The following is a 16,315-nucleotide window of genomic DNA, read 5'->3' as shown; positions in this document are numbered from 1 at the left end:
CAATAAGAAACTAGAAGGTTGGAAAATTTATATATAGTTAAGAAAAACGATACATTTTTTCTTTAAAAAAAATGAATAACGAAAAGAAAAATAACTCTAATCATAAAAATTCTAAAAGAAGAAACGAAAAAACTAAATTTAAAACGGATATGGAACCAAATAGTTCTCATAACGACAGCTCATCCAGCACAGAAAATGTTCAGAAAGATTTAGTGGAAGCTTTTGAAAAATGTGTTGAATTAAGCCAAAACGAATGCACCGGATCGGCAATTGGTGAATTGGATAATTCTATAGATGCACAAAAATATGAATGTTTAGAGTGTAAAAGTAGGGAACCAACGTTGTTTCATAATATTAACGAAAACCTAAATGATATCCAATGTTCTGAAGTTGTTAATTGTGCATCTCTTAATTCACGAGACAATAATGGTGACGATGTAAATAAAAGCAATAATGAAATTTTAGAGTCTAACAATAATAATCGACAGGAACAAAATATTGGTTTTTCAAGTCAAAATTGTCAGCCAAGTGAAGCACCTCCAATAAACATTGCACAACTTACATATACAAATGGTTTAGATATAAATAATATTAAAATAGAATACAAGGAATATGAGTCAGAAGTTCAAATGCAAGATATTATGAAACTAATTCAGGCTGAATTATCTGAACCTTATTCTATTTATACGTACAGATATTTCATTTACAATTGGCCAAAATTATGTTTTCTTGCAACACACGGTAATAAATATGTTGGAGCAATAGTATGTAAACTTGATATGCACATGAACGGTGTAAAACGAGGATATATTGCTATGTTGGCAGTAAAGAAGGAATATAGAAAACTGAAAATAGGAACAAATTTAGTACAAAAAGCGATAGACGCCATGTTGGCAGATAATGCAGACGAGGTCGTACTTGAAACAGAAATGAAGAATGTGTCAGCACTTCGGTTATATGAGAACTTAGGATTTGTACGTGATAAGCGTTTGTTCCGTTATTACCTGAATGGCGTGGATGCATTGCGACTTAAATTATGGTTTAATTAAAAAGTTATGTACTGCGTATTCTTAATATTTCAATTTTTAAAATTAATCTCAAGGACTTTTTACTATAAATTATTTAATACATTTTTGACTTTGAAATTAATATACATAGAACTGAAAAATTTTGAAAAGAATTTTGCCATCAAAATGTTTTTTTTTTGTGAACTTTAAGTGACATACGTGTATGAAGGATGCTTTTTAAAAAAGCTGAAAACCAAATAGCAAATTTCGCATTTTTTTGTAGGTAGGTACCTACATAAGTATGTACGAATTACCTTTATACACATGTACGTATTATTTGGGTACTCATGATCTATCGCAAATGTTTTGGAGGTGTTTACATAACGTACAAAAAGTGGGAATTATGTATAGCCATTCCATTTGTTTACAATTTTTTATAATTTCAACTTCGTTTTTAAAAATATTGCTTCTCAATAGGCTAAACTGAGGAATAGAGTGTTAGATTTACTTAAATCGGATTCTCTGGCTTGAAGTTAAAAAGTGTATTATCAAATTCAGGGTTATTTCAAAATGAACTTGACACAGAATAGACAAAACGTTATGGCCTGCTACATTAAGCACCTATATAATTAGTTGTGCACTTGGAAAATTTAATGGACATTGGAAAAATGATAATGAAAAATATAATGAAAATGTGAAATGAAACAAATTACTGAATAATAACTAAATCTAAAATATATTTACATGTATGTTCATATGATGTATGATGCACAGATGCACAGAAAAGGTTTTTAAAATATTTTTCAATTTGATTGTTTTTCTTAAAGGATTTCTGATAATGGGACGCATAATTTATTTCAGATATATTCGCATATTTGCGTATTAGCGGAACGTATATTATATGTTACTATGTTCTAAAGAATTTGCAGATTATAATAAGTTCTGCTGATAATATAAGTCAATGACTAGGCTTAATAAGTTCTAATAATGTCTTTTTATCTAAGATGTAAAGACATTAGTTCTAAATTAACCAAACACATAGAACTATAGGTATTTGTTAATTTTTTAAAATTAACAAACACCCATATGAAACTTAAAACTACGGAATTAGAAAGAGAAAACGTCTACTTCACTCACACATTAATTTCCTTATGATCTCCTTTCTAGATTTTGTAAACAAAAATCAGCTGATTCAAATTTGCAGAGTCATTTTTTACCATTTCTGTCAGCTGGTTTTAAAAAACAAAAATAAATCTAAACTATTACTAATTTTAAATAAAGTGGATACTATTGCTATACACAATGAATTAAAAAAAAAAAACAGGATTATGTTTCAAACTGCCCGAATTTTTTTAAATCGATTCTCTTTGGTGATATTTATTTCAAATAGATTTTGAATGTATTTAAATATCCAAGTATTTTTCAGAGCTCCTTTAGAACATTAAGACGAAATAGTGCTACAAAAACAAGAAGAAAACTAACAGAAACTACTGAAAAAAATGGAATTAGAGAAATTATTTTAAATGACCCAAGAACAAGGTTTTATGTTATTTTCTTTAAGTAATTTTATGTAAGTAACGAAGGCATTTTTACATTTTAGGCATTCTCTTTCAATGGATATGATGGCAGAACTCTACAATGAAATAACAAGAAATTTGGAAAATGAAGCTTTGAGGGTAATAGTATTATCATCTACTGGTCCAGTTTTTTCTGCAGGTCATAATTTAAAAGAAATATCTGATGTTGGTCCGGAAAAATCAAGGAAAATTTTTGATCGTTTGCTTTCTATTATTAAAGCAATACAAAAGGCTCCTGTTCCAGTAATTGCAAAAGTTGATGGATTAGTTACAGGTGCTGGATGTCAACTTATAGCATCTTGTGATATGGTTATATGTAGTGAAAGATCTTCTTTTCGTTTGGCAACGTAAATGTTAGCTTGCATTTTAAAAAAAAAATGTAATAATTTTATTTTATTTCAGGGCTGATATAGGAATATTTGCTTCGACCCCAGCAGTAGCAATAACCAGAGTTATGCCAAGAATGAAATCATTTCACATGCTTTTCACAGGTTTGCCTTTAAATTCTTCTGATGCTTATATTGCAGGTTATAATTTAAAATTATTTTCTAAACTCTTTCAATTTTAAGCATTTTGTAATTTTTAAGGTCTTGTAAGTTGCGTTGCGAGAAAAAATGACTTAGATAATGAAGTTGCTCTCATTTGTGAAAATATTTCAAATAAAAGTCGTATAGTGATGCAAATTGGAAAGCAATTTTTTTATAAACAACTTGAAATGGACATATGGGATGCTTACATGCTAGCAGAGGAAGTTTTGGTAAAAAATTTAAAAATGAATGATGCCCAAGAGGGATTGGAGAGTTTTTTTGAGAAAAGATCGCCAAAGTGGACAAATTCATAATACAAACTTTTTAAATTTTCAGCATAAACCATGGTTTTGGGATTCCGTATAAGTTAGTTTTATACTTTTTTACAAAAAAAAATATTGTTAAAAATTCTAAAATATTTTAAACCAAAATAAAAATATCAATTGGCTATAAAGTTTATTGTATAAAAATTCAAGATCGGTTTACAAAATTATACCCTGCATATATCCTTAATATTCACTTTTAAGCAGTTATAAAAAATTTTTATGATTATGATTTTACATTTTTAAATGCCACTGTTTTGGAAGGTAGATAGTAAAATGTATTTAATTATTATCTAAGAATTTGTCCATTGCGGCTTTCGCTTTTCAATAAAACTTCTGATTCCTTCTTGTCCATCTTTTGTTGACAAGTTTTTAACCATGACATCTTCTGCAGCTCTGAATGCATCAGAAATATTCATATTTAATTGTTTGTAATAAAAGTTTTTTCCTAATTCTACCACAGCTCTACTTTTTCTCTTAATTGATATACATATTCTATCGATTTCTTGATCTAACTTCTCAGGCGGAACAACGCAACTTACCATTCCTTTGAAAGAAAAACAATAAACAATGTGATATATGAGAATTATATAACATACCTGCAATATTCGCTTCGTTAGCATTGATTGGTAATCCTGTAAAAAGCATATGTGAAGATTTCATACGACTCACAGCTCTACTCACAGCCACACCAGGTGTAGAACAGAATATTCCAACGTCAGCTCTAGTATAGAAAATTTAAGTTTCTCTGTTCAAAACCAATTAGTAATTTTGTAGATACTATACTTACCCTGGTAAAGAGAATGACGCTGCCGTGCTTGCAACTAATAAATCACATGAAGTTACCAACTGACAACCTGCAGCGGCGGCCAATCCATTGACTTTAGCAATAATTGGAACTGGTGCTGCTCGTATTGCAAATATAATTTCAGTTAACTTTGAAAAAATTTCTTTACGTTTTTGCGAATCTACAGCTTCAAGTTCTTTTAAATTATGGCCGGCGGAAAAAATTTTTTCTAGAGAAGATGATAGTATAATTATACGAAGATTTTCATCGTTTATATTGTTATTAACTTCCTCTAAAATTTCCGTCATCATGGGCATTGATAAGGAATTCCTGGTAGAATATAAATATTTGAATCAGCTTAAATTTTAATTATATTAAAAATTTACGTATGCACCTTGTTTTTTGATCATTTAAAATTATTTCTCTGACACCGTCATTTTCTTTAGTATCTGTAAGTTTATAGCACGGGGCTGAGTTGTGAAGTCTTCTGCATGTCTGTAATTTATATATTTATTTATTTTTTCGTTTTGCAATTTTTGCTTTTCATAGCTTTCTTACAAAATGAAATATGGTCGAAGAAAATTTTCTGAGCATTGTAATTATTCAGGCATTTAATTAAGGCAAATTGGTCGAGAATCTTGATAAACTTTAAAAGTAAAAAACAAATTAACATATGTCATTTAGACAGTATTGATTTTTGAAATTTACAAACGTTTGGAGTTGCCAAGACCATCAAATTATAAAACTCGTTGCCGTTATCACGTAATTAGACAGATATTGTGTTTTATATTCAACGTCCATGTACGAATTCAAAATTTGGAAATTACTGGAGAAAATGAGAACGAAATTTGAAAATGAAAAAGAATAGCTATTCTTTTAAAATGAAATTTCATATACATACATGCTTACATAAAAAATATATGTATTTGCGTTCCATTTACCAGTTTAAAACTTCAAACTACTCACAAATAGCCAAAACAGAGCACAACTACACTACCTGAAACACAATGCATAGATGATTTTTGCCGTTCGATTATTTTTTTTCTGGTAGATGGAAATAGTATTTTTGATTTTTAACAGATGGATCGTGTGTTTTCGGAGTCATTTGGTCATATAATTATAATATAAAATGTTTTTTCTCATTAAATTTATGTTTGAAAAATAATAAAAACGTGTGAAAAAAAAATGGTTATATCGACAAAATTAAGGTTATGTGTACATTTACAAATAATGCATATGAGATCATGAAAAGTTTGAAGATGTACATAAATGTAACGAATATAATTTTATATTTTTATATTGGTATAACCTTATATTTGAAAGGCTTGCAAAACCTCGGAAAGGCCGTAAAATCGCATCGATTTCGATAAAAGAATCGATAATTATTGTTGATCTGATATATTTATATATGTCCATAATAGACATACACCGTGATACAGCTACATGAGTATAGTACAGTATAAAGAATAGTCTTACACACTTTTACAAATTTTTAAAAATTCTTTATTTGTTTTATGTATTTATGTCGGACTGCATAGATATTAATTACATTACAACACTAATTACAATACAAAAGTTAAATTGAACAAATTATATACTTATGTACATATAAGACATAAATAAGGTAGAAATTGATTTTTAAAATTTGGTAAGTAATTGCTAATTCTATTAATTTCTTAATGATAAGTATGTATATATGTATGTATTTTAAATTTTTTTTTTTCTCAAAGTCTTGTTATGTTTATTATTTAAGCTGTATTGTAGCTATGAAATGATCCAGTAGATATAATTGATATCCTATTATTACTTTGATTGCCCGCGGATGATATTGTTGATGTTGATGTAATTGAATCTACACTAATCCTTCTATTTAAAAACTTATATCTAAATAAATGATTATAAGCTGTAAAATGACCCGTGCATTGAGACTGAAGCCGTTTCTTTTCTAAATAACTAACAATTATATTTTTAATTGTTTCTATCCAGCTATTTCTTATATCTTCCGTTTTCGCTTCTAAGTCACAATCTTGAATTTGTCTTTTTTCCCAATATAATGTAAATCCAGGCTCTTTTATGGCCATAGATAATTTATCACAAGGATACAAACCTCTAAATTTTAAAACTTCTGAATTCATTTTATTAGAAATTTCAGTATACACTAATGACTTTTCAAATAGAAAAACTCGGGATTTAAATCTTTTTTGAAGATTGTAATCATAAACATAAAATTTATCAACTTTCTTTAATCGACCGGCTTCGTAAAGATTTACCTTTTAAATAATTAAATATATATATAACGTAAATACATAAACTTCTTGGTTAAAGTTATTGTTATGAAACCTTTGTGTTTAAAATTTATTTTATTTCAAAAAATAATAATGAATAATGAATATTGCTATTATTTTAATGGTGTACCTTTATATACAACCAATTAGAATATAATTAACTTTATGATGTAAGCTACCTAAATTTTCGGATTCAATATAATTTTGATGATTAACTAATTAGTAAAACAGATCGATCCCAATTTTTGGCCATTGTTCGTAATTTTAACAGTAATAGTGAATAAATTTTGAACACAAAGGTTTGTTTTTTTTTCTTACATTTTCCTTTACATTAATAATGCTGCCAACACGTTCGGATTCATTTATCAATTTAACATAATCACTCATTTTCTTTTCGGTCTTGCAACAAAACTGCAATATTGGTTTCATATCATAGTTTTTAAAGCAATCCTTTATGATTTGTTGGAATAGAAGTGGATATTTTGTCACTCTATGTAATGGTTGTATTAATAGACTCATTATTCCTAAATTATCGTTAAATTCTTTAGCTTTTTCCTTAAGTATACAATATAAAATAATAATAATTAATTTGTATTTATAGTAATAATTTTTGCATAAAAAGTTACATCGAAAAAACTTTTGTAGTACTTGCATAAATTTTCAGCCCTCTTTTTGTGCATAATATACATTAAGTGTGGATAAAATTTATTTTCCTGCAATATTTAATATTTTAAGAAATATATACATATGTATTTAAATTTTAACAGTGACAGTACCTCAATAAATTTACTAAAAGATGAACAAAGCATATTGAGATCATATTGATTAGCTTGTAACATTGGCAGCATTTCATTTTCATGAAAATCTAATATTTCCTCAATAGTTCTAAATAAAACGTACTTTTTACCTATTAATCCTTTGGGAAGCTCCTTTTGTTCAGCAAATATTTTTTTATAATTTTCATAACCTGTTTTTAATTTGAAGACAAAACTCTCTTCTGTTTTAACTAATTCGTCTACGATGTGTTCCAAAATAGATGCCTGACTATCACGGGAACTCTTCATATTTTGGTAAATTTTAATGTCACTTGTTCTAAAACGTAATTATTTATTTGAAAAATGTGTACATTATGCATGTATATAATGAAATGTTTTAGATTTTGATGAAAACTGTGTTTGAATTTCATTTATTCACCTATTTTCAGGAATTCGATTTGGATGAGAATAATATTTAATGTCATCATAAATTTTGTTTTTTTCTTCAACCTGCGTTATTGACTTAAAAGCTCTGAAAATAAAAAATATTATATTATATAATTTTAATTCAATTTATTGGAAAATAAGTTTAATGTTTAAGTATAGTTTACCTAATTTTTCTTCTAGTTTCAACAGCAATATTGTCGTATTCCTCATTATTGTTTTCATAAATGCAATTATCATTTTTTTCTAAATTTCTTTTAAAATTTAGAATGTCTTCGTGTTCATCTACTAGTATTTTGTTATATACGTCTCTATTGGTATCCAATGTTTTTTCCAAAGGTTCCTGATCATTATTTAGAGCTGTCATACTTTTATATTGCTTGTTAATAACTATATTTAAGTAACACAAATTATTTTAAAGTATGTGTAAGTATACACAAAATTGTCTTTTTTTTTTCTTTGTACAGATATGAGAAAATCGGAGATATGAGTTTTAAGACATTTGTATTTTAGATAACGACAATAATGAAAAAAAGATAAGCAATTCAAAATAATATAACAGTAATTCTAGGCAATTTATTTATGTATGTATAATTCTTATGAAAAAATTATTTGATTAAAATTTTATTTATGTACCTGTTTGTTTACCAAAATCATGTAGGTTTTCATTTGAACCTGTCTTTGAAAGATCTTCAAATTTCTTACGTATTTCTTGAAAAGTCGTCATCATTAAAATTTAACATTATCCGCTAGCATAAGTCTCACCAAAAGCCAGTCTTTATTGTCTCAAAGTTGAGAGTACACTAAATAATTAAATATCATACATATTTATTACTTTCTTTTTCAAATAAATAAAATAAATTTTAAAATCTGATAAAAAATTCAAGAGAGCGAAAGGATGACGTGAGGTGAGAGCACAATATTTTTGTTGTTGGTTTTGTCGTTTGAATACAATCAATAATTAAATTGAAAGTACATTTACGTAATCGATTAGAGAAATTAAAACGAAATGTTTACCAATAAATGCCACTAATTCAGAAGAGAATTCTATACGTATTGCTTAATATGTATACTAAGTGAAGCATAAAAATAAAATTCACCTTAAATTTTATATAAACATTTACCTTAGTTAAAAATTTAGAATTAGTATCCAGTTATGGCTCTGTATTTCTAGTGGAGAGTTTGAAAATGTTGGTGTAGTAGAGAAATTACAAGTCTTTTGCATTCCTTTTAACTTTAAAATTTTTTGTGTTAAAAAGAATGAATGCTGCTCAATGTATATTTTCAGTTCTATAAATGTGAGTGCGTGACTTGTTTGTTTTGTTACTTGAACTTCACCCAATACGATATAACACCAGATATTTTTATGCCATGTTATTACCATTACAGTTTTTCAGAAATTTCTTTGTTTATTTTATGTCAAATATATTGGACACAAAGGCATTGCAATAAGTTTAGCTTAAAGCTTTATATCTGTTAAAATTTACTCACTTGTATTCGAGGATGATATTTTGTTTTTTGAATGTAAAATACATACATATACGAGTATTAGAATACGATTTCCTTAAAGGCCAGTTCGAAAACTGAGAAGATTTTTGAAGATAATTGTTAACTCTTGGTGAATTTTGTTGTACATTTTCAGATTTGAAACTAAAAGTTAATAGAAATACCTTTAATTCCTTTTCCTTAACTCTATACGTTCATGTGCTTCATTTAAATAAATTTTAATTACAATAAAAGTTATAGATTATTGTCTAAGATTATTTATGTTTAAAGTTTACTTTTATCGTGGAATTTTATTGCTTGTTCTACAAACAAATTTATTGTACCGAAAATATTCATTCTATAGTTAATTTAATTTTTATTTAAGATTATCAATTATCTTCCAGTTGATATGGTTAACCAAATAAGCGTTAATTTGGTCATTGATAACTGATAAATATATCATAAAATTTTTCCTTAGATATTTCTAAAAAAATAATAAGATTTTTATAGGCACTATTTTATTTTAATTTTAAATAAATAATTTTAAATTTTTCTGTATGTATTTCTAAGATTTTAAATGCTTCTACATCAACGTACAAGTTTGCGCACATGTCAAAACAAAATCAATGATTCAAAATATATTTTAAGTATGAATAAATTATTTATTTTTTTTTTTTTCAATTTTTAGTTTAATTTATTGATTAAGTTAGGGTTGCCAGAAGCACAATTTTTAATCATAAACTAAAATACAAATCAGCTAATTTAATAAATCAAGGAGGATACTTTCATTACAGATTCATTAACTATGTGCGGACTCGAACCCAAAAATGGCCTTTCTACTGTTTAGCTTTCTGTAAAAAGTCTACATTCGGAGTCAAGACAGAAATGGTTAAAAAAAATTTCCTCCCAAACCGGACTCAAAACCAGTGATCTTTCTACATTTTAGGTTTCTATAGAAAGTCTATATATTCGAAGTTTTCTAAATGACGTTGTATGCATGTAAAACAGCTCAATTGATTCATATAGAAGTGAAATTTCATAATGTTGTATGTAGAATATGTTAATAATGCATGTTAATAATGCTGTCACAAACAAATATGTATATGTTTTTCCATCACCAAAAGCGATGCAAAATAAATATAAAATTTTGACTGAACTGAAACAGAAAACTATATGTACGAATTTTCGTAGCGAGGTAAAAAAAGAGGACCAACCATGAAAAAAAAGAGGATCAATGGCAACTCTACTTTAAATGAACCTAATTTAAAATATGTTTAAATTAAATTACTGCTACAAATAACTACTTATATAATAATTTACAATAAAAATCTAAAAATGTTTCATATCATTTTAGTAGATGATTTAAAATAAGGTCTACTCGCATATATATAATTTATGTGTATGTATATACATATATGTATGTGTGAATGTCGTAATCTTTTATAAAATATATAGTAATATAAAGGTTTAGAGTTTATAAAAATATAATAATATATATGTATATATACTCATGTATGTAAAAATTTTACTGTAATCTTAGCATACACAAAAATTTTCCGAGAGATTATTTTCGTTTTCTCTATTTCTAAGTCATATGATTAATTAAATATAATATTCAGGTGTAGTTTGTTACAATACGTTCAGCAGTTTAGTTATAAATCTGTGTTGATCCTGGTACGTAATAAAATAAAGTTCTTTTTGTCTCTAAAAATATTAATTAAAATTTTTATCCATTTTAATTTTTAAATATCTTTTTTGTAAATAATATTTTGTATAAATAAGAAGAAACAGAGTTAAGCTTTAAATTCATTATTTTTTTTATTAATTTTAATTAGTTCATCAATATATAGGTTAATGTTATAATTTAATACAATTATATATATATACACATAGTAAATATTTAATATGATTTTCTAATTGATCACTATAAGATAAGAGTTCAAAAATCATTGATTTATTGAGGAAAAATGAAAAAGAAAAAGCTCTCAGTAAATCACGATCATATGTGTTGCACGCGGTTTTTGTGAATGTTAGTCTTATAGTGATAAAATTTTATTTATTATTTGTAAATTAAACGATTGAATACGATCACCTTAATAAGGGTCTTAAAAAACGTATATAAAAACTAAGACTATTGAAATTTAGAATCTAAAAATAAAAATTAATTTTAAATGACGAAAAGGATTAAAAAGAAAACAACACAATTTTTTGGCTAATTTTATTTTTTTTTAATTAATTGTAATTTAGAGTTTTTCTCATGATTAACATTCTGAGAAATTAAATTAAAATAGAACAAGAGAAAGAAAAAAACAATCAATAAATATAATTGCGTTAATTACACATTCGATTACAAATTTGAAAAAAAAGAAAGAAAAAAATTAAAATTAAGTAGGACAATTTAAATTTAGAAAATTAGAAAAGAATTTATTTATTTTGTTTTTTCTTATTTTATTTGACATGTCATTGAAAAACACTTCAATCAAAAATTATTTTAAAATAAAAATCATAGAATTTTAATAGAAAAAAAAACACTTTTTCTGATTAATTTTAATTGCACCTACCATTTGATTTTCGGTGGTGACTCTAAACGGACTAATTTAACGGTAAATGTTCATTAATTGTTCTCAAAATTATTTAAAGTTTTTGTTTTTGCATTTTTTAATTCTACGAAAAATGAATGTCAAAATTAAATAAAAAAAATATTAATAAATATTAATTTGAGAAATAGTGAATAAAAATAAGGAAAATCAAAAATAATTAAAGCAAATAATAATTAATAAATTTAAAGTTTATTTGAAACGAAAAAAGAAAATATTAAATTTAAAAATTTAAATTTTAGAATTAAAAATTCTCAATTTCGACTTGAGTGTTTTAAATATTTGTAGAAGTTAACAGAAGATTTGATGTTATATTTTAATTTGCCTACAATTAACAAGACTAAGAAATTACGTAATATTTATGTATAACTTTATGTGTATACATTCTTTTCATATCTAAATAACATCTTTTATACTTTAATCCTTTTATGTTTCTATTATTAAGTAATAAAAATTAAATAATATTTAACTAGTTTACCCAAAAAATTTTTTATATAACAAAAGTATTTGTATACGAATATAAATTTACAATTACAATAAAAGTCAATAAGAAAAGGGATATTATGCTCGTATTTGTCGAAATCTTTTAGTAGACTTGAAATAATATATGTATATAATATCGTAAAATTCACTTTCTATATACAATGTATAAGTATGTATATAAAAGTTACGCAGAACTGCGAATTACACATAGTTCAATAAATACATTAATTTATTATTCAAAAATCTTAAATTATTTTTGGTTGAAATTAAATTTTCCATTAAAAATTTAACAATTTAAAAAATATAATATTGAAAATAAATTTAAAATTGTTGGAGCAATTGAACAAGGAAGTGAATTACAAATTTTTTAATACTTTGAAAATTTCGAGATAATTTTAGTATTTTTGGCGTATGTCTTAACAATTAAATTAAATTAAATTCAAAAATTAAGAAATACATAAATTACAATTTTATATAAGCTTAATTTGTTATAAAATATAAGCGGCATATGTATTTTAAAACAATTTCAATAGTAATTTATATTAAAGTTTATGTTTATGTGTAAATATGTGATGTACGACCTTTTAATATTCACAATTTGAATATTTTCTAAGAAGAAATGAAAATTATATAAAAATCTACCCATATATTTTTAATTTTTCTCACATATAGTTAACAAAATAAAATGGCCGATCAAGCACCACCACCAGCTGAAGGCGCAGCACCACCAGCCGAAGGCGAAGCAGCACCACCAGCTGAAGGTGAAGCTGGCGCTGAAGGAGCTGAAGCCCCACCACCAGTACCATGGGACCAATTACCACATACATACACATTATTCTATTTTAATGTTAAAGCTTTAGCTGAACCTTTACGTTATTTATTTGCTTTTGGTGGAATAGAATATGAAGATGTTAGGGTAACACGTGATGAATGGCCAGCATTAAAACCAAGTATGGCTTAAAAAAAAAAATTAATTTTTTTATATCTATTTTTTTATATTAAATAATTTTAATTTTAGCAATGCCTATGGGTCAAATGCCAGTATTAGAAGTTGATGGTAAACGTGTTCACCAAAGTATTTCAATGGCAAGATTTTTAGCTAAAACTGTTGGTTTGGGTGGATCAAATCATTGGGAGGATTTACAAATTGATATTGTTGTTGACACAATCAATGATTTCCGCTTAAGTACCGAAAACTGTTAGCATCAATAATAATAATATTTTATTAATAAAAAAAATTTTTATATAAAATTAGAAATTGCAGTCGTTTCATATGAACCAGAGGATGAAATCAAAGAAAAAAAATTGGTTACATTGAACAATGAAGTCATTCCCTTTTACTTGGAAAAATTGGAACAAACTGTTAAAGACAATAATGGTCATCTAGCATTAAATAAGGTTAAAAAAAACTTATTTTTTGAGAAATGTGTAAAAATTAAGTGAATTTATCACTGGTGTTCATTGATTAATAATTTGTAACCGAATTGTGTACAAATCAAATTATGTACATACTTTCAAACATATTTGTATATTGGTATTGAGTTTGAATTAACTAACAACAATTGTCAACTTGATTTTCATTGAGTTTTTTCAGAAATAATTTTTAAGAATTTTTTTTTTTAAATTTATGAATTTAACAAAAATCTGAGTTAAAAAAATTATTTAAAAAAGCATGATGTTTTTTCTCAGTGTGAAAAATATTTTTGTAAATAATATTTTTAAATTATTTTATTTTAATTGTATATTGCAGTTGACTTGGGCAGACATCTACTTTGCTGGCATTTTGGAATACATGAATTATATGGTAAAACGTGATCTACTTGAAAATTATCCATCATTGAAAGCACTTGTAGAATCCATTAATGCTATTGAATCCATCAAAGCTTGGATTGAAAAGAGACCACAAACTGAAGTTTAAAATGAATAACAAAAAAAAAATAATAAAATTAATTTTAAATTTTTTTTATATTAAATACAATATTCAAAATTGTTACATACATATAGATGATAATTTTAATCTTTTTATCTAAATGCGAACTGAGCTAAATTTTTATATTTTTTCAATGTTTTTTTTTTTTTTTTAATTTAAATTCATATATTAATATTTAATAGTTGGATCATTAAGCTGGATGTTTCGAAAAATATGTTAATAAAATTTAAACACAATTAAAATATAAAATTATTCTTCGCAAAACTGAATTGTAAATACTTAAAATGTAAATTAAAAAATTAAAATGGGTCAAAATTTGATAAACGAAGGTGAGAATAAAACGTAATTAATATATAATATATAATGTTGTAATGTACTAAAGTGTATATAATTTTTGAAAATGTATATTTAATAAAACTATTGATGCTTTATATGTATTCAAAATAATTTTATTTTAACGAAACCTAAATTATGATTCTTTTAACTATGATCAAATTTATAATGAAAACTTGTGCTATTCTTTATTAATTACGAGTATAGTTAAATATGAAAATTATTTTCCAAATTTACACTGAATTAATTTTTTTGCCTGAAAACTAACTGATATACTCTGCTCTGTGCGGAGTTAGTGTTAGCATTATGACCATTACTTAAATAAAGGTATTTAATTTCAGATAAATTATTCATTTTCGACCGATGGTCATATTCTTAAAAAGTTTTATAGTTCTAGGATAGTCTTGAATGTAAGTATGTAATACGGTTTTCAAATTGAGTTCAAAAATATATGTATATGTTTAAGCAGAATTAATTAGTGCATACCTATAGGCTGAATAGGGTTTAAAGCTTGTATTAGTGCAATATAGAAGTAAACATAAAAATTTACACATAAAAAAAAAGCATGTATATTGCACATACAAAATAACACATGTTTAGTGTGTACTAGATAGTGTTACCCACTGTGTAATAATATAAAACAGGCGTGTCAAACTTATTTATCATAATTTTAGTGTTTTTCGCAGATTGCTTCGGACCGCGCATAAAAAGTAATATAAAAAATACAGTCAAACAAAAAACAAATATAAAATCATTTTTTTGAAGAGATTTAGGAACGTGTTTCTGTTATCAAATTTTCAAAGTTTGGTTCAATTTAATTGGCAATTGTTTGATGGTATTGATTGAACATGTTGATCTGTAAATCTTGATCTTTCAACCGTTTTATTATTTTTTAATATCGAAAACAATTATTCACACAAATATATGCTTCCAAACATGGCTAAAACACGCTTAAGAATATACTTGAATTAATTATACGTAGAAATTGATGAAATTTGAACAAATGCATTTTATTGGAATTATTTATTGTTAAGTTACAGAAAATAACTTTAGAAACATATATTTTGCTCACTGTAATGCTAAGTTGCAGAATATTAAATAAAATGAGTAGAAAAAATAGCGTCAAAAACTAAAAATGTTTTCCATGAAAAATCAGCAACATTATATGCATAAATATATTAACAAGGTCTTACACATTACTGAATATATGGTATTTGCTAGAAATTATTTTAGCCTTGGTAAGTAAAACCTTAGTATTAGCATGACTATGGAATTTATATAAAAAAGCCCTTATAGCAAATATTTCGTTTATTTTTTTTAAATATTTTAATTTCCGTTTCAGTTTCATGTATTTCTGTTGAGTTTTCCGTTTCATTTTTGATGTTTTGTCTTGGATTTTGAAAAATCTTTGAAATACAATTAAAAAAGAATAGATTGCATTAATAGTTTTTTCTAAACAGAAATGTAAATCTCATGAAATATATTTCCATCAATTGATAAAATATGAACAAAATTCTAAAACAGAAATTAAACTTAAAATGTTTACCATGATAAAATGTCTTCAATAAATGAAATGGTTTGTGTTTTGGCTAAAATTTTAAGATTTGTTGTTAGCGTAAAGCAAAATGATTTCTCTATCAAGATTTTTTTTTATAGAGAAAGCTTTATAAAAGTTTTAATGATATTTTTATAACATAACTATATGTATGTACATAAAATAGTATGAATTTTATATTTTTGATAACATCTGAATATAATTCATGTATGTACTCGTATATGCAT

General features: G+C 25.4%; 4 protein-coding genes across 9 annotated transcripts; 2 read left to right on the top strand and 2 right to left on the bottom strand.

Moving 5' to 3' along the window:
* The first annotated feature begins 4 nt into the window (after positions 1-4).
* LOC129606189 (enoyl-CoA hydratase domain-containing protein 3, mitochondrial-like) lies at positions 5-3,430 on the top strand. 3 transcript variants are annotated; one of them, XM_055516343.1, is made up of 5 exons: positions 1,905-2,377; positions 2,434-2,546; positions 2,608-2,931; positions 2,987-3,111; positions 3,172-3,430. In XM_055516343.1, the coding sequence occupies exons 1-5, from the start codon at positions 2,159-2,161 to the stop codon at positions 3,423-3,425; spliced, it is 1,035 nt and encodes a 344-aa protein (XP_055372318.1). In that variant the 5' UTR covers positions 1,905-2,158; the 3' UTR covers positions 3,426-3,430. The 3 variants fall into 3 exon arrangements, with proteins under 3 accessions (XP_055372319.1, XP_055372318.1, XP_055372320.1); XM_055516345.1 differs by lacking the exon at positions 1,905-2,377 and having other exon boundaries at positions 2,391-2,546; XM_055516344.1 differs by lacking the exons at positions 1,905-2,377; positions 2,608-2,931; positions 2,987-3,111; positions 3,172-3,430 and adding an exon at positions 5-1,290.
* A 289-nt stretch (positions 3,431-3,719) lies between these two features.
* Positions 3,720-5,011, bottom strand: LOC129606190 (enoyl-CoA hydratase domain-containing protein 3, mitochondrial). Its single transcript, XM_055516347.1, has 5 exons — positions 4,780-5,011; positions 4,616-4,716; positions 4,225-4,551; positions 4,034-4,158; positions 3,720-3,981 (listed from the first exon to the last, which is right to left on the bottom strand). Exons 1-5 carry the CDS (start codon positions 4,813-4,815, stop codon positions 3,728-3,730), a joined length of 843 nt encoding a protein of 280 aa, XP_055372322.1. The 5' UTR covers positions 4,816-5,011; the 3' UTR covers positions 3,720-3,727.
* Positions 5,012-5,852: 841 nt separating this feature from the next.
* LOC129606539 (triple functional domain protein-like) lies at positions 5,853-8,913 on the bottom strand. 2 transcript variants are annotated; one of them, XM_055516907.1, is made up of 8 exons: positions 8,830-8,913; positions 8,342-8,508; positions 7,873-8,095; positions 7,701-7,793; positions 7,283-7,598; positions 7,133-7,219; positions 6,825-7,061; positions 5,853-6,491 (listed from the first exon to the last, which is right to left on the bottom strand). In XM_055516907.1, the coding sequence occupies exons 2-8, from the start codon at positions 8,433-8,435 to the stop codon at positions 5,970-5,972; spliced, it is 1,572 nt and encodes a 523-aa protein (XP_055372882.1). In that variant the 5' UTR covers positions 8,436-8,508; positions 8,830-8,913; the 3' UTR covers positions 5,853-5,969. The 2 variants fall into 2 exon arrangements, with proteins under 2 accessions (XP_055372882.1, XP_055372883.1); XM_055516908.1 differs by lacking the exon at positions 8,830-8,913 and having other exon boundaries at positions 7,873-8,162; positions 8,342-8,479.
* Positions 8,914-10,732: 1,819 nt separating this feature from the next.
* On the top strand, positions 10,733-14,637 carry LOC129606541 (glutathione S-transferase). 3 transcript variants are annotated; one of them, XM_055516910.1, is made up of 5 exons: positions 10,733-10,864; positions 12,943-13,220; positions 13,289-13,468; positions 13,535-13,668; positions 14,021-14,637. In XM_055516910.1, the coding sequence occupies exons 2-5, from the start codon at positions 12,956-12,958 to the stop codon at positions 14,186-14,188; spliced, it is 747 nt and encodes a 248-aa protein (XP_055372885.1). In that variant the 5' UTR covers positions 10,733-10,864; positions 12,943-12,955; the 3' UTR covers positions 14,189-14,637. The 3 variants fall into 3 exon arrangements, with proteins under 3 accessions (XP_055372885.1, XP_055372884.1, XP_055372886.1); XM_055516909.1 differs by lacking the exon at positions 10,733-10,864 and adding an exon at positions 11,635-11,793; XM_055516911.1 differs by lacking the exon at positions 10,733-10,864 and adding an exon at positions 11,636-11,793 and having other exon boundaries at positions 13,289-13,456; positions 13,526-13,668.
* Positions 14,638-16,315: the final 1,678 nt, after the last annotated feature.

The sequence above is a fragment of the Condylostylus longicornis genome, unplaced genomic scaffold (assembly GCF_029603195.1).
Source record: "Condylostylus longicornis isolate FDR11 unplaced genomic scaffold, ASM2960319v2 ptg000018l, whole genome shotgun sequence".
Taxonomy (NCBI): Eukaryota; Metazoa; Arthropoda; class Insecta; order Diptera; family Dolichopodidae; genus Condylostylus; species Condylostylus longicornis.
The sequence above is the reverse complement of the archived record's forward strand: the minus strand, read 5'-3'. Positions and strand labels throughout refer to the sequence as shown.

Excerpts from the sequence above, each read along its gene's own strand:
- LOC129606541 (XM_055516910.1), top strand. The coding sequence starts at position 12,956 with ATGGCCGATCAAGCACCACCACCAGCTGAAGGCGCAGCACCACCAGCC. Across the intron at positions 13,469-13,534 it reads CCGCTTAAGTACCGAAAACT|TCGTTTCATATGAACCAGAG; the intron begins GTTAGCATCAAT and ends TAGAAATTGCAG. Across the intron at positions 13,669-14,020 it reads GTCATCTAGCATTAAATAAG|TTGACTTGGGCAGACATCTA; the intron begins GTTAAAAAAAAC and ends TGTATATTGCAG.
- LOC129606190 (XM_055516347.1), bottom strand. The coding sequence starts at position 4,815 with ATGCTCAGAAAATTTTCTTCGACCATATTTCATTTT. Across the intron at positions 4,552-4,615 it reads TTAAATGATCAAAAAACAAG|GAATTCCTTATCAATGCCCA; the intron begins GTGCATACGTAA and ends ATATTCTACCAG. Across the intron at positions 3,982-4,033 it reads TAACGAAGCGAATATTGCAG|GAATGGTAAGTTGCGTTGTT; the intron begins GTATGTTATATA and ends TTTCTTTCAAAG.
- LOC129606189 (XM_055516343.1), top strand. The coding sequence starts at position 2,159 with ATGATCTCCTTTCTAGATTTTGTAAACAAAAATCAGCTGATTCAAATT. Across the intron at positions 2,378-2,433 it reads TTTTAAATCGATTCTCTTTG|AGCTCCTTTAGAACATTAAG; the intron begins GTGATATTTATT and ends AGTATTTTTCAG. Across the intron at positions 3,112-3,171 it reads TTCTGATGCTTATATTGCAG|GTCTTGTAAGTTGCGTTGCG; the intron begins GTTATAATTTAA and ends GTAATTTTTAAG.
- LOC129606539 (XM_055516907.1), bottom strand. The coding sequence starts at position 8,435 with ATGATGACGACTTTTCAAGAAATACGTAAGAAATTTGAAGATCTTTCA. Across the intron at positions 8,096-8,341 it reads TGATTTTGGTAAACAAACAG|TTATTAACAAGCAATATAAA; the intron begins GTACATAAATAA and ends ACTTAAATATAG. Across the intron at positions 7,794-7,872 it reads GAAACTAGAAGAAAAATTAG|AGCTTTTAAGTCAATAACGC; the intron begins GTAAACTATACT and ends TTTTATTTTCAG.